Source organism: Tamandua tetradactyla, chromosome 11 (genome assembly GCF_023851605.1).
Source record: "Tamandua tetradactyla isolate mTamTet1 chromosome 11, mTamTet1.pri, whole genome shotgun sequence".
NCBI lineage: Eukaryota > Metazoa > Chordata > Mammalia > Pilosa > Myrmecophagidae > Tamandua > Tamandua tetradactyla.
Genome location: NC_135337.1, coordinates 96332679 through 96348178, shown reverse-complemented (window position 1 = coordinate 96348178; position 15500 = coordinate 96332679). Strand labels below are relative to the sequence as shown.

At 62.5% G+C, this 15500-nt stretch overlaps 1 protein-coding gene across 1 annotated transcript; it reads right to left on the bottom strand.

The window, feature by feature from the left end:
- Positions 1 to 485: 485 nt before the first annotated feature.
- On the bottom strand, positions 486 to 14590 carry IL12RB1 (interleukin 12 receptor subunit beta 1). Its single transcript, XM_077122152.1, has 16 exons — positions 14272 to 14590; positions 13078 to 13140; positions 12407 to 12524; positions 11878 to 12047; positions 10824 to 10963; positions 9087 to 9120; positions 8578 to 8703; positions 7245 to 7327; positions 6230 to 6467; positions 5042 to 5194; positions 4248 to 4385; positions 3903 to 4058; positions 3225 to 3359; positions 2697 to 2793; positions 2197 to 2278; positions 486 to 1449 (listed from the first exon to the last, which is right to left on the bottom strand). The coding sequence occupies exons 1-16, from the start codon at positions 14336 to 14338 to the stop codon at positions 1177 to 1179; spliced, it is 2073 nt and encodes a 690-aa protein (XP_076978267.1). The 5' UTR covers positions 14339 to 14590; the 3' UTR covers positions 486 to 1176.
- Between the last annotated feature and the right edge of the window lie 910 nt (positions 14591 to 15500).

Sequence of the window (15500 nt, the reverse complement as noted above, 5' to 3'; positions counted from 1 at the left end):
GTGGGTAATACACTCGTCTCGGGGGAAGAGTCTGTCTGCAAACGGGAGGCAGGCGGGACGGGCCGCTGCTGCCCCTTGCTGGCCGTGGGGGGTAATACACTTGTCGCGGGGGCGGAGGCGGGCAGAGTCCAGGGGTGCTGGGGTGCCGGGGTGCCGGGGATGCTGGGGACGTCGGGGCCCCGGGGCCAGGCCAGGCAGCAGCGGCAGGTGCGGGGTGGATGAGGGCACGGACCCCGCTGCGGGGGCTGGGGGGGCTCTCCCTGTCTAAGGTCCGAGCCCTGGGCAGCAGGTAAAGTGTCCTGGGGGGGGCAAACCACCCCCCCGCCTCCCTCCCTCCCTCCAGATGGGGGGTTCCTCGGGGCGGGGCCAGAGGGGAGGGGAATACATGTTCATGGGATGGATGGACGGATGGATGGATGGATGGACAGACAGGTGGACTCTGAGGCTCCCATTTGGGGATTCAAGCAAGTGAGTGAAGCTTCAGCCAGGGAAAGACACCCCAAGGGAGGCATATTTATTAACCCCTTAGCCCCCGCAGCCTTGTGAAGTGGGGGTTACTTCATTAGCCCCTTTCACAGAGGAGGGGCTGTGGCCTCCCCCCACATATCGAGACTCCCTGCCCATCCCCCACATCTGGGTCCTCTGGGGCCTGCAGACCCCGTGATGTGCTAGGAAGAGCTGGACTCTCTGCTCAGTGCTCCTGGGAGAGGCTTCCCAGGCTGCAGTATGGCAGCCCCCAGGGCCCTGGGGTCAGCCCATGGCTGAGTGCCCCCCCCCCGCCCAGTCTATTGGGCCCTTAAATGGGTCAGTAATTGCATAAGCTGCCCGCTGCCCAGGAGGGGGCCCAGCTGGGCCTGGGTGCAGCAGCTTCCGTTTAGTGGCAGTTTCAAGGGTTCCCAGCACAGGATGTGTTGAAAACAGTCAGGACTGGGCAGGAGGAGAGGAGGTGCCTGGGGCGCGTGTTCAGGCCGGGCCCTGCTTGTGCTGTGTGGCTCCACGCCAGGCACTCACCCTCTCTGGGCCTCAGTGGTCATACCTCTCAAGCTGACCAACCCTGGCCCCTGCAGGGCAGATGTGGGATTTGGGGCAGCAGGGCTGGGGAGGCCCCAAGTGCCGAGGTGCAGTGGCCTGGCAGGACCGTCAGTCTTCCCGGGTGTGACCCGTCCCACTCCTCCCTCAGGCCTCTAGGGCCCCAGGCTCGGCGTGGCCGCGTCTGGAGCTCTCAGGTGGAGGCACCCTGGCAGCCTCAGGTTCCCCTAGCAGCCCCCTTCTGGCCTCCAGGGCCAGTTCCGTGTCCGGGGCCAGCTCCAGCACCACCGTCCTATCCTGGAGAGACCCAGCTGCGTTCAGTACGGGCCCATCGCCTTGGTCCCAGGACGGCTCCACCACCAGGGCCTCGGGCGGGGCTGCCTCCTCCAGGGAGTTCCCCAGGCTGGTCCATGCCCAGGCCTAGAGGAAGCACAGGGGCGAGGCGGCAGGTAGGGAGGGCAGCCCAGGCCCCCGCTGGCTAAAATCTCAGATTCCAAGGCCAGGTCGAGGGTCAGCCCAGCCTCACTGACCTCCATTCAGCCCCCTCTTGGGAAAAGCACCCCTTTCCTTGGGGTACATGCCCCTGCTCCTCTCACAGTCAGGGTCCCCATCCCAGCTCCCACAGGGGGCTTCAGACCCTAACCCAACCAATCAGAATAGTCCAAGCCCTGGTTCCACCCCCCCCAGCTCCAGTGATAGGCTCAGGGATGGGTGAGGGACCCGAGCCAGGCCAATCAGAGATAGCCCCGGGACTCTGGCTTGTGTTCCTGGGAAAACTAACCCCACTTCCACTGGGAGGGGGGCAAGCTGGGCAGAGCAGCCCAGGGCTCTGGGAGCCTCTTTCCTGCCGCAGGGGTGACGCCCGCCAGGGCAGCAGTTCAGCCAGGGCGTCTTGTGCCCTGGGGCCCGCCAGGCCTGAAGCCCCCCACTGTGATCCATCAGCTTCCCGTTTCTGCTGAAGACACTCTGAGTCTCGTTTCTCCTGCTAGGAAATGACTGGCAAGGGTTGCCTCTGCGGCCTCTGCCTGCCTGTCTGTAAAATGGTAAGGGCCTTGGAGCACTGGATTTGGAGTCCCTCCCTCAAGGGGCTGAGGCGCAACACACTGAGCCCAGCAGAGCAGTAGCCCAGTAAACGGCAGCTGGAATTCGAGACGGAGCACCGCTTACCTGCTTCCCCTGGCCGCCAGGGAACTTGACGGCTGTGCTGGCGCAGGGCGTGGGCAGGGGCGGGCACAGGCTCCGGGCGGCCCTGGCGGGGAAGCTGCTCAGAGGCTCTGGGCCCGCCCACTCTTCCCCCCACCCCCGCCCCGTCATGCTCTGACTCACTGTTTCCTTCTGACTTTTCAATGGTTCTGACTTGCGTTTCTTCTCGGAGGTTTGAAGGCCTTTGAGGATGGGGGGTGGGGCTCAGGTCCACAGGGGCTGGGGGGGCAGTTACTGCTTAATGGGTGCGGGGTTCAGCTTGGGGGGTGCAGGGGATTTGCACAATACTGTGAGTGTGAGTAATGTGTACCGACGCCGCACTTCCGGGTGAAAATGGGGCCTTGTGTTGTCATGATAAGCGTTTTTATGAAACCTGCCGGGCCTGAGCGGTTCCACTACAGACTACTCCTACTCCTGTTCTACAATAACCCTTTACCGACGGCCGCCACGGGGAGTGCGGTTACCTGCCGAGGCCCAGGTAGCTGAGGATGCCCAATAGGAGGGTGCTCGCGAAGCTGCCCAGAGCCACCAGCAGGACGGGCACGGTGGGCACGTCGGCCTCTTCCAGGGAAAGCAGGGTTAGGACGGTTCGCCTCCCACCTCTCCCGGGTCCAGGCCCCATGGACGCCCTGCAGTGTCCCCAAGGGCCCCAGACCTGGGGAGGCAGAGCCCGGCAAACGCCCCCAGCCCTGAGATGGGCAGGGGAGAGAAGGGGGGGGTGTGGCTGGGGGCCCAGAGCAGGGCAGGGAGGCTTCCTGGAGGAGGGAGCTTTTGAGCTGGGTTTTTGAAGGATGAATAGGAGTTTGACAACCTGGGAGAAAAAACATTCCGGACAGAAAGCGTCCTTTGTAGGCGCAGCCCTGGAGTGTGAAAGCCTCGAAGAGGGCAGGGTCTTTCTCCTGAAGGCGAGGACTGTGAGCAAGTCCCCTTTGTGGCCTGGAAGACGGCTAAATAACTGGACCTAAGTCCGCAGGTGTGTCTGCCACACTCACCAATGCTGAAGTGCTGGGGCTCGCTCCAGGCACCCCTCACTGTTGCCGTGTCTGCTCGGACCTGCACGGCGTAGACCTGGCCGGCCCTCAGGCCGCTGAGGGTGACCCAGGTCTCACGAGGCTCCACGGGGCGCTCTGCGGGGGGTGGAGGGGAGGCCGTGGGGCCCGGGAACCCTCTGGCACCCCAGCCCAGGCTCTGGCCAAGTGCTGCCCCCACCCTCACCCTGCACTGTGAGTCCCGCTGGCTGCCCCCTCCTGTGGAGACCCGTCCCTGTGGGGCCCCCCACCCCCTCTCCCTGCCCTGCAGCCACAGCTGCCCCTGCCTGCTCCCCGCCCAGCTCTCCCGGTGCCCTTGCAAGATGGGACGGACTTAGGAGGTGAAACCCTGCGCCTAGGGGGCAGGTTAGGGATTCGGGGGTCCCCCAGCCCCCTGCTGAGGGGGGTGGGCCTTACCCTGGGGGGCACCTGGGATAGGCACCGCCCTGCTCCCTTCTCCCTTCCTTCCCTGACAGCCGTGCCTGGGCTCCACCTGGAGTGTCTGTCCCTTGGACAGCAGATTTCCCCGCCCCCAGCCTCAGTTTCCCCATTGTTGCAGGTGGCAGTGCTGAGGCCCTGAGGGGATGTGAGGTGCCCGAGACCACCGCGCGTGCCCCTGTGGCCCACCCTGCCCCTACGCACCCGAGTCCTGGGGGCCGCCCTCGTCCTGGCAGCGCACCACGTAGCCCGCGAGGAGGCCGGGGCAGGAGGCCAGCGGTGACGGCGTCCAGCGCACAGTCACCGAGTCCGCCTGATGGCTCTCTACCCACACGCGGTGCGGGGTCCCGGCCCCCGAGGCTGCGGGCAGCACCCGAGCCATGTCAGCGCCCAAAGCATGGACTGAGCGCCTTGCTGTATACCCAGCCCCGGGCCGTCCAGGGAGGGGCCAACCTTGGCCAGTCCCGCCCCCACCCCAGGGCCTCTGTTTTCTTGTCTCTAAGATGGGGTTGTGCCAGTTCCGCCTCGGACCCTGTGGGACCCACTCACCGTTGCCCACAAAGTGGTGGGTGGACAGAGCCGTGGCCCACGAGGCCAGCTTCTCAGGATGGGTGAAGGAGAAAACTGTGAGGCGGAAGCACCCTTCCCACCCCAGGGGCGCGGACACTTTGTGCCACCTGTGAGTCCCTGGAAGGGCAGTGGGCGGTCACAGATGGCGCTGGCCCTGCACCGCTGCATTCTACGGGGGCCCCTGGAGTACTCCTACTCATGCTTCAAAGCCCTTGTGCCCACGGCCCCTCCCCAGCTCCCCCTCCTCGTGGCCTCCCAGTGGCCCTGCGTGTCTGTGGGCAGCTCTGGGCCCGGAGTAGTGTCCCCTACTTCCCTCCCCTACTCGCAGCCTTCCCTGGCGCCCGCGGGTGTTTAACAAACACCTGGGAGGTGAGAGGCATTACTCTCCAAGGCACCACCTGCGGGGGGGTGGGGGTGGGGGAGCCTGGACACCCGCCCAGGGCGGGAGGAGGGACCCGGGCCTAACCACCTCCGCCTGACCTCAACACCCGCTTAGGTCCGAGCGATGCAGGGCTGGGCTGCAGTGAGGACTGCTGGGCGGGGTGGAGCTGGGCTGCGGAGGTGTGGTGCGGGGCGTGGGGAGGGGCGGGACGGAGCTGCGGGACCGGGTGGAGTGGGGCAGTGCTGCGGGGCGGGGCAGGGCTGCGGGGGTGCGGTGCGGGGGCCTGCGGGCGGGGTGGGGAGGGGTTATAGGCGGCGCTGAGAGTGGGCGATGGGGTGCTGTGGGACCGGGTGGGGCGGTGCAGGGCTGCGGGGCGGGTCGCCGACCTTACCCGTGGCGGCCTGGGGCGCGACAAGGACGCAGGCGGCTGGGTCCCCGCGGGCCTGCGACTGCCACTCCACGCAGTACGTCGCGCCCTGCGCCCCCGCTGGCCGCTGCACGGCGATCCCCTGGGCTCCGACGCTCACGTTCAGGGGTCCCGGCTCTGCGGGAAGACGGGGATGGGTCAGCTCCCCAGGCCCCCCACTCTCCCCCCCAGGCCCCCAGGAACGGGGTGTCCCCTCGCACTGCGAGTTGCCTCCGCTCAGGCCGGCACGTCCACACCAGCCCGGCTCTGCCCTCAGTGTCCTCGGGGGTCTGGCCCTGTGGACACGACTTCCGCCCCGGGCTCCTCCGCCCCCCTGCAGCGAGCTGCCTCTGGGGACAGCCCAGGTTTATTGGGCCCCTGCTGTATGCGGAGGCTTTGTGGGCGCCCCTCCCCCAGAGGTGGGGCCACACTCCCGAGCCACGGACCTGGCACCCCCTTGAGGGGCCCTGCCCCGGGCTCGGGGTGCATCTGGGCAGCAGGCCCCGGGGGGCCCCGGAGGGTTGGCCCTGGAGTCCAGCCACCAAGACGAGTGCTGTGTTAAGACCCTTCAGAAATCAGGGGTCACACCAGGACCAGGGAGGAGCGCAGGGACGCGGCCCAAATGTCCCCCGAGGGCCAGCGGGTCTGGCTCCTGGGAAAGGCGCGAAGCGCTGGTGGATGCAGAGACGCCGGAGGACACATGGTCGCTGCGCTGGATCCAGAAGTGGCCAGAGGAGGCAGATCCATGGGGGGTGGGGGTGGGGGGGAGGAGGACGGCCCTGGGCAAGGGGCCTCTTCCAGGGGATGAGAATGTTCTGGAGCTCGATGGAAGCTTTGGCTGGGCGATATGGAGAATGTCCCAGATGCCATGGGATGGAACACTTTTCAGTGGCTTAAATGGTGAGGTTTGTGAGATGTGAATTTCACCACCAGGAGACACATTGAACAAAACCTCCAGGTTTTAAATGAAGCCAGACCCAGCCCTGTCTCTCTTCCTTACTCTGATCTGGCCCCAGCTCTAATAAAACTTTATTGACAAAACCAGGTGGACAAGCAGCCCCATAGCTTGTCAGCTCATTTCTCTTTCAAGTCACCGTATAAGGTGGCGTTTTCTGACACTCCCTGGAATGAGACCCCCCAGCGGCGGAGGCTCGCCCCCCCTGCCCCGGGCACCTGTGCGGGCGGCGGCCTCGATGTGCAGCGTCTGGTTGCAGCCTGGGCCCAGGCGCGTCTGGGCGATCACGGTGACGTTGTAGGCTGCACCCGAGAGGAAGAGGCGCCTCCGTGGGCGGAGGGCCTGGGCCGGGGGGGCGCCGCACGGGCAGGACAGCATGTGCAGGTGGATGGTCAGCGTCACCTCCGCGCCCGACATCCCCCCGCGGCAGCCTTCCGGGAGCTTGGTCTGGGGCAGCTGCGGGGAGGACGTGGCTCGGCTGGCGCCGGGGACACATGGTCCCCAGGGCACCCCAAGAATGTATGAGATAACGGGGGGGTGGGGGCAGGGGGATGCAGCCCAGTGCAGATGGTGGACTCAATTCTAGCACCTCAATTCTAGCACCCTTTCGTCAGTCCTAACAGAGCCCCACGTCAGGGGGGATGAGGGAGCTCTGTGATTTCTACACGATTTTTCTGCAAACCTATAACTTCTGTAATTGGAAAAATTTACGAAGAAAAGATTTAAGCAATAGCCCCAGTGTTGCCAAGGTTGCTTGGAAACAGCCCTCGCTTCCTCTGTGCCTTGGTTTGGGGGTGATAATTGGGACACCCCAGAAGAGCCAGGGAGAAAACCTTCCCATCTCTGGACCCCGTTGTCACCAAGTCTGGACACTTTTCCCAAGGAAAGGAATCCCAGTGCCTGGGCACTGAAGAGGCTCTGTGGCCTCCCTTCTGTGCTTCAGTTTCCTCCTCTGTGAAATGGGGCTAATCTGTTGGACCTGATGCTCTTTGGAGACTCGAAGGCAACTCGCCACTTGCACCCAGCCCAGGCCCCCGCGACAGGCAGCAGCTGCCTCCACCGGGCGCCCTCTGCTCTCGCCCCGCCTGCTCCTTCGGCACAGGGCCTGCAAACACCTGGGTCCGACGTGGCCCTCCCCTGCTCACACACCCTCCATGGCTCCCTGCTACCCTCAGAGTAAAGTCCACAACCTGCCCGGGTCCGCCTTGCCCTCTCTGGCCTCGGGCCACCCACCTGCGTGTGCAGGGTCAGCTGCCTCCGTCCATCCTTGTTCAGCAGCTCCACGGAGTGGGTCACATTGGGCCACGGGGGCCGCCCTGCAGCGACAGGCAGCAGGTCCCGGGCCGCCCCCCACGCCATCCCGCGCACACAGCGCCCACAGCTCCCGTCTCCAAAGTCAGTGAAAAGGCTCCCCGTACACATGTCCCCTTTGCCCAATCTTTACGATTGTGGTAAATGGGACCAACTCAATGCTGTTTCCCAGCCGAAAAGGCGCTTGGAGCCAGAGTGAGTCACTGTCAGGGGCAGAGGCCCTGGAGCGCCCCATGTCCCAGCGCCACGGCCACAGCCGCCCGTCACTTCTGCTATCAGAGCAAAGGCCACTGACAAAGCAGAGGAGAAACATGGGGGAGCTGGTCTCTTTTGAAAAGTCACAGATCCGCCCCACGCACCGAGGGAAACCGCTCAGGTTGCGGCACGCGGGAAGAGAAGCTCGGGGCGCCCGGCGCCGGCCAGCCCCGCCCAGGAGTGACCGCCCTCCCTGACTTGGGGATTCATGTCCTTTCTTTAAACACAGACATGTTTTCAATGCACTGTGTCCCCGTGGCCTGGGGTTGGGGCAGCACCTGTGCGCATCCCCCCACTGGTTCCCACTCGACAAAACCCAAAGTGGGCCCAGCGGAGCCCAGTGCTGCATCCTGGGGCATTGGCGATCCTCAGCCCCATCTCTTCTCCCTACAACAGCGCCTATTTCTAACACCCGCCGCCTTATGTCCCACACACCTTATGTCTAACACCTGCAACTTTATTCTAAGACCTACTGCCTCATTTCTAAAACCCACTGTCTTATTTCTAATACCCACCATCTTATGTCTAACACCTGTCACCTATGTCCAACACTCGCTGCCTAATTTCTAACACCCACTGCCTTATTTCTAATACCCGCCACCTTTTTATTTTTAATCTATTTTCAACACCCTGCAGTATTGACACTTCTTTGTTCTTCCTCATGTAAAAGCATTTTAAAATTTATTTATTTAGTCACTATCACTGTACACTCTAGGCATTCCTAGATTATACCATCTCAGTCTGTATCGTCTATCTCTCCTTCTGGTTTCATTTGTGCCCCCAGTCCTTCTCTCTCTATCATTCTCACATTCAGTTTCATTCAGTGTTCTAACATAACACGCAATCTTATGTCTAACACTCATTACTAATGTCTAACACTCACTGCCTAAATTCTAACATCTGCTGCCTTATTTCCAATACCTGCCGCCTTATTTCTAATACCCATTGCCTCACTTCTAATGCCCTCTTCCCCCATTTGTGCGGTCACAAGTGCTCTCACCAGCAGGGACACACACACGGCTGCTCCAGCTGCTCCAGGGACCCTCCGGGGCCTGGGGTCCAAGTCGCCGCCGTCGCAGCTGGAATTCCTGGGCCATGTCCGAGTCCAGGGGGCCAAGGCAGGACTCTGGGGAGAGGCAGGTCCCACATCAGGCCAAGGGGCTGCCCCATGCCTGGGATGCCCAGGTCTCGGCACTGGTCACTTAACCATTGTGCGCTTATCGAGTACTGACTGTTTACAGGGCCATGTGCCAGGCTCTGGGGCCACAACAGGGCCAGGCCAGGCACTGCCCTTCTAGATGTCTCCATTTCTGTGCACAGGGGGTCAAATCCCAGCAAAGCCACTCCCTGGGGGTGTGACCTTGGCCAGCAGCCTTGTCTCCTCACCCGTGAAATGGGAATAATCCAATGCTGAGTTACAGGAGCAACAGGCATGCAAAGAATTTAGCGTTGGGCCCAGAACACAGTAGGTGCTCAGTTAATACTGACTTTTGTTATTCTTATTCTCACCTAAGCCGGTGTCTCCCTGAGGTCCACAGCTGCCCTAGAATGAGATTAGATCACATATTGTCTTACGTTTCAGCATGGGGAAGTCTCAGCTACGTGCAGATTTAAACATGCCTTTTACTAAGTGCAATGTGGGACCTTGGATTGGATCCAGGAATAGAAAAAAGACATTCGGGGAAAAACTCTGAGTAAAGTCTGGCATTAGCTGCTGGGTGGTGACAAATGCACCCTGGAAACGTAAAAGCTGAATGGCCGGGCCAGGTGGCTGCAGAATCCCGGGCTCTCCTGGGACCAAAGGTACTCCAAAATGAGAGTTTATTTCACCAGGTTTCTTAGATTAGTCATTAGGCACACGCAAAACAAAATCACCACGAGACGTGGGCCCTCCTTAAGGAAGCTCAACTCTGAGCTCCAGTGGCATATCTCGCATCTTCCTTGTTCTTTGAAAAGTTAGACAACATCGTCTAGGCCTGCTTGTATCCAAAACCTCCTTACCTCTGCCACTAAGGAAGAGTTAAGTAAAATAGCACTTTGTAACCTTTTTCTAACATAAATAAATATGCACACACGCAGATATGCATACACTGCAGTAACTTGGGGGAAAATGTTGGCCCCTTGTGGGACACGTGGAGGAATCGTCACGGCCATCGCCTGCCTGGCTCTGTGCTGCATTTCTCATCCCGAATAAAGGTGACTTAAACACACCCCACAACACGCCTCCACCCTGCCTGGCTGCGAGGGGATGAAGAGAGGAGGCGTTGGTGGGGTGCTCCAGCGCCCACGGGTGAGACCGAGACATCGCATTGCGTGAAATAAGTCGGACGCGGGGGACAGAGGTGGTGTGGCTGCACACCCGTGGACTGCCGCGACTGCACGCCCGGGATGGGGGTACGGGGGGCGGCCGCCGAGGGCAGGACTTGTGCTCCGGGGTGGAAAGCTCTGTTCCCAGAGGGTGGGGGCCTCAGCCCCGGCGCTGAGTGTGGCTGACCCCCTGAATTGCACACTCGGACATGGTCATGCAGGGAGCTTTAGCTCATACATATGTCACCCCAATGGAAGAAAAAAAAAGAGGTCCCCAAATTACCCATGCGATTAAAAAAATTAATTTGGAGGCAAAATGGTGAGTGAACGCTGCATGCCCGTGGCATTGGGGGGCGGTACTCAGGTCCCAGCCCGACCCCTGCCCCTGACACCCTGGGGCCCCCTGCAGGGGAACCTGAAGGGGCAGCTGGAGCTGAGACCCCACGGAACCAGAGGCCCTTCCCCAAGGAGGTCCCGGCCACCTGCCTCTCGAACCCACTTATGTGATGGGAAAACTGAGGTTGGGGAGGCACAATGTCTGGGGCGTCAGGTTTGTCCAGCCTGGGAGCACAAAAGGGGAGCTGGGCGTAGCTCGAGAATGAATGAATGAATGAATGAGTGTGGGAGTAGCTCTAGAATGAATGAATGAATGTAGGAGTAGCTCGAGAATGAATGAACGAACGAATGAATGAGGGAACGAGAGGAAAGGCAGCTTCCTAGAAGCGGCGCCCCAACTGAGCCTGAGGCCGGGCTGGTGTTCCAGGCGCAGAGGCGAGGGGTGGGGGGTGGGGAGCAGACAGTGAGGGAAGCGGGAGCCACGGCGGGTGTGAGAGTAGGGAAGACGCCCAGCCGGGGCAGGGGGGAGGGCAGCGACAGAGGCCTAGACGGCGGGACCACCCCGGGAGGCCTGCGCCTGACCTGCCTGGTGGACACACTCACCTGCTGCCACAGACCCCCAGGCGTGCGGTGCCGGAACTGTACCTGGGCGCCGTCCTGGCGGGCCGGGGTCTCCCACTCCATGCGCAGCCGCCCTGCTGCCTCGGACACTTGGATGTCCCCCAGGGGAGGGTCGTACCTAACTGGAGGCAGAGGGGGCGTGGGTGTGCGTATGAGTCAGGGCCCTGCCCAATGGTCCCCCAGGACTCCTGTGGTCAGACACCTTGAAAACACTGTCCCCTTCTCGGGCAGGCCGCGGCCAGATGGGCATGTTTGCAGCTGGCTGGGGACTGTGGGGTTATGTCGTGGAGGGGAAACTTGCTAATATGGACCTGATAGTGCTTTGGCACTAAGGAGAAAGGCCTGCAAGCCATATGCGCCTTGGTCAGCCCTGCCTGAGCCCTCAACCTCAGGGCCTTTGCACATGCCGCGCCCTCTGCCCAGGACTGTTCCCTGTGCAGTCTCGGGCGCTGCTTGCTTCCCTACAGCATGCATAGTCGGGTCTCTGCCACCCCCACTGGATTCGGGGTCCTTTGGGGCAGGGGCAGGCCAATGATTAGGGTGAGGCAAGTGAGGCAAGTTTGCGTGAATACAGGGCAAGAGGCTGTCCGCTATTTAAATTTTTGATGTTTTGTTTGTCATGGACTTTTTAAACATTCATTTTGGTTTTTTTTTTTTTTTTTTTTTTTTTTACATGAGGCATTAGATACTGCTTATGTTGACCACTGGGCTTTTATGTTGACTTTGTGCTTGAGGTGGACGCCCGCCATCCTCAGCCCCACTCAGCCCCTGGCAGGAGCCCTAAATGCGTGTTGCTGAGTCAGGAAAACAGAGCCCCACCGCCCAGGGCCCGCGGCATGGCGGGTGTCAGGGAGAAACCAGAAAAAGCTGAGAGCGTGGGCATGGGGGTTGCTCAGGGGCGGCTGCCCAGACACGCCACAATGTTTACGGGAAATGCTGCAGTGGCAGGACCGTCGCTGTCTCGGGGGGGTCCTGGGGAAAGGACGGCGGGCGGAGCGAGCAGGGCCCTGGTGCACGTGGGGGTGGGGGCGCTGACCCCAGCTGTAGAGCTGCAGCGTGATCTCAGGTGACTTCTCGGTGCGGTTCGCTGCCCGGGACTCCACCCAGAGCGTGACCGGGCACAGCACCGACACGCCGTCCTGCTCCGAGAACTGCAGCTGGGTGGCCGCTCCCGCCGCCAGGTAACAGCAGCGCCCAGGGCTGAGGCTGTGGACCGAGGGTTTGCTGGTGGTGAGCCCAGGGTCCTAGAGGACCCCAGAGCCTCAGCGCCCACGGCCGACATTGTGCATCACATCCTAGAATCCTGTTCTGCCCCATCTACTTCCCCGCCCCCACTGCAGCCTGGGGGTTCCTCGGGGGCTGGCCCGGCGCTGAGGGGCCCCTCCCAGCATGAGCCCAGAGGGAGGGCAGACGGGGATGATGGATGAAGGAGGGGATGAGGATGCCGGGAGGCCTGGGGGGACCCCGAGCCGCCTCACAGAGCCTTGCGCGCCATCTCGGAGGAGTCGCCCCGCCCGGGAAGGGGCGCCGCGCATCTGAGCGCGAGGGGGCGGCGGGGTCCTCACCAGCAGCGCAGGAAGTGGCTGACCCCGATCGCGGGGCCCTTGTACCGCCAGGTGCACTCGTAGCCGGCGCTGCCCGCCGCCCTGTAGCAGCTCAGGTCCCGGGGGCCCGTGGCCGCGCCTGGGGAGACCCCGCAGCTGTGAGAACGCCCCCGACAGAGCGCGGCCGGCGCGCAGAACGCGGGGGCACGGCTCCAGCAGCCCCTGCACCCCGAGTCGCCCCCACTCGCTGCAGCCACGCCAGCCCCCTCGGGTCCCCCCACAGGCCCTTCGCACGTGCTGCTTCCGCTGCCCGGGCCCCCCATCCTGACTGCCGTTTCTCCCTGACCGCCGCCCCCTCCTCCCCTCCTCGCTCCGGTCTCCCGTCGCCCCTCCCTGCAGGCCGCACGAGGCCGCGCGCAGCAGCTGCTGGGGAAGCACTGCGGGGACAGGGAAGGGGTGGAGCAGTGCTTGGGGGGGGCGGGGGGGCTGCAAATACACGACAGCCCCCCCACACACTGGCCTCTTAGCTGGAGGAGACTGAGGCTCAGAGAGGGGGTAACCTATCCAGGGCACCCCTGAGCCCGCTGGAAGGAGCTGCAGGATGGTGGCCAGCTGAGGGAGGGGCCGCTGCTGTAGGGGGGGGCGCGAGCGTGAGGCCCAGTGAGACCCTCCCTCCAGGGACAGCCCCCAACCTGAGACTGCGTCTGGGTATGGCGGGTCCTGGAAACAGCACCCACTGGCTCTGCAGGCTGCAGCTGTGAAGGCAACCGAGACGCCACCGCTCTGTGCGTGGAGGGGGCACGCCTGGGGGTCTGCACCCTGCACCCCATGCAGTCATCTGCCCATCTGTCCATCCATCCACCTGTCCATCCATCCCTCCATCCATCTGTCCATCCACCCACCCATCCTCCATCCATCTGTCCAACCATCTGTCCATCCATCCGTCCATCCACTTATCCATCCATCTATCCATCCATCCATCCACCCATTAATTCTCCCATCTTTAGTCCTTGGAAGCTGCATAGAAATCCCACAAGTGGAGACCTAGGAAGGTAGCGAGCGGGGGGGCCTCTATGATGAGGTCACCCCAGAAGGAAATAGACGGCAGGCCTGCTGCTCTCTCCTCCAGAGACACCTGCATCCCTTGTTCCCCCTGTACCCACCGTCCCCCAGCCTCTCCAAGCCCCTCCAGGCCACGACCTAATGGTGTGGCCGGCCCTGCTCTGGGCGCTCATCACGGCAGCCGACAGGTAGCGCTGTGGCTCCCCGTTTACAGAGGGGACCACTGAGGCACAGGGCGCTGAACAGGCTATGGCAGGTAGCCTACTACAGCCTGACTACAGCAGGGCTGGGGTCAGAGTCCAAAGCCCCTACCCCAGGGCAGCCCCTTTCCCTGATTCCATGCACGGAGAGGGTCCACGTCCAGACTCCATACAGGATATCTAAAGTGTGTGTGTATCACACACACACTTGTTCCTGATTTCAATACCGTAATAATTTACCAATGGTAGATACTAAAAAGCAGGATTAAGGTCCCCTAAAGCCTGACATTCACATTGGCCACCAGAGCTGAAAACCTAGAAAGCAAAGGGCGTCGGGGAAGCCGGGCCGCGCGAGGGCAGCCCAGCCCCACAGGAGGCAGCCCCATCCCTGCTTCTTGCTCGTGGCCTCCTCCCTGGAGTCTGGGAGGTAGGAGGACTCGGTCCACCCCGCAGACGGGAAAACTGAGACTCAGAGGGCCATGGCCCAAGTCTGAGCCCAGAGCCCAGCAAGGCCGCATCGCTGACAGGCCCATTCAGCAGACGGAAAAATCCCAAGCCAGCCCTGGGTGCCACGACCACGCGCTCCCCACCCCAAATGTCACGGTGCCTGGGTGGGTCACTCACCACCTGGCCTGGGGAGGAGGAGAAGCAGGAGAAGCAGGGGCCCCAGCCCGGCTGCCGGCCGCTCCATCAGGTCCACGCGGCACCTCGCCACCCCAGCGAGCTCCTGCACTGCCCCCAAAGCCCCGGCCGCCTGGTCCCCGCCCCGGAACACGTTGACGCGGAGCAAGGAAGATCAAAAGGAAGACCCAAAAAAATTGGAAGGTGTCGCGGCCCCTCCCGGTGAGAATCAAAGCGAAAGAGAAACCCAGGAAGTAGGCACAGGGCAGTGGCCTCGCCCTGCCACGAACCCAGCCGTGAGGATGGGGTGGGGGGTCTGCCCTGCCGGCCAGGCCCAGAGCTGGGCACCCTGTCTCGGGTCCTCCTTGGGCAGGCGCTGAGACCTGGAGCTCTGATTTAGCGTGCCCCAGACCACACCCTCCCATTTCCCAAACTCCAGCCTGGGGCACCCTGGGTGCCGGCCTCCTCAGGGTTCACCACCCTTTCTCCATGTCTTCCCTTAGAGTCTCAGCCCTGCGTTGTCAGCCCCGCCCACCGCCCACGCCGGGCAGCCCTGACCCGCTGCTCTGGGCTGAGCCTGTGGCATGAAGGGAGCTGGACGCAGAGGGTCCTGAGGACGGGAAGTGTCCTGGCAAGGTGGCCCAGAAGGACAAGGGGCGGGGCTCGGGAGGGCCTGGGGCGAGCGGAGTGGCTGTGGGGGGGGTCTCCTCTGGGGGGGCTTTGCACGAGGCACACGGTGGCCACACAGCGTGGTGAAAGCTCTCCAGGCACCCAACTGCCCACTTTAAAGTGGTTCGTTTCATTGCACGCTTCATCTCAATTAAAGAAAAGATCTGTGCAGTCCCAGGAGACTGAGGAGCGGGGGGTCTCCCTTGACAGAGGGCTTCTAGGGAAACTGAGGCCCATGCGAGTGGGAGAACTGCCTGCTGGCTTGCCCCTCCCCCCGAGCAATCGCAAAGGACTGCTGGGCCAGCCCGGGTCAGGCGCCTGGCAAACTGTGAGGTCAGCGCCTCAGGGACAAAGAGGCAGTGTCCCCAGCTGGCACCGTGGCCGGGGCCCTAGGGTCCCACACAGAGAAGCCCAGGGCAAGGAGGGGAACAGAGAGAGACAGAATAGGGACCAATGCCTGGTCCCTTCCTCTGAGACTCCTACTCCAGGAGATGCCATAGCCTGTCTCCTTTCGCAGATGGGGAAACTGAGTCCAGGGGCCCCACGTGTGAATCGGAGAGTGA

Excerpts from the sequence above, each read along its gene's own strand:
- IL12RB1 (XM_077122152.1), bottom strand. The coding sequence starts at position 14,338 with ATGGAGCGGCCGGCAGCCGGGCTGGGGCCCCTGCTTCTCCTGCTTCTC. Across the intron at positions 7,328-8,577 it reads CCGTGTGTGTGTCCCTGCTG|GGCGGCCCCCGTGGCCCAAT; the intron begins GTGAGAGCACTT and ends CTGTCGCTGCAG. Across the intron at positions 3,360-3,902 it reads GGGCGGCCCCCAGGACTCGG|AGCGCCCCGTGGAGCCTCGT; the intron begins GTGCGTAGGGGC and ends CACCCCCCGCAG.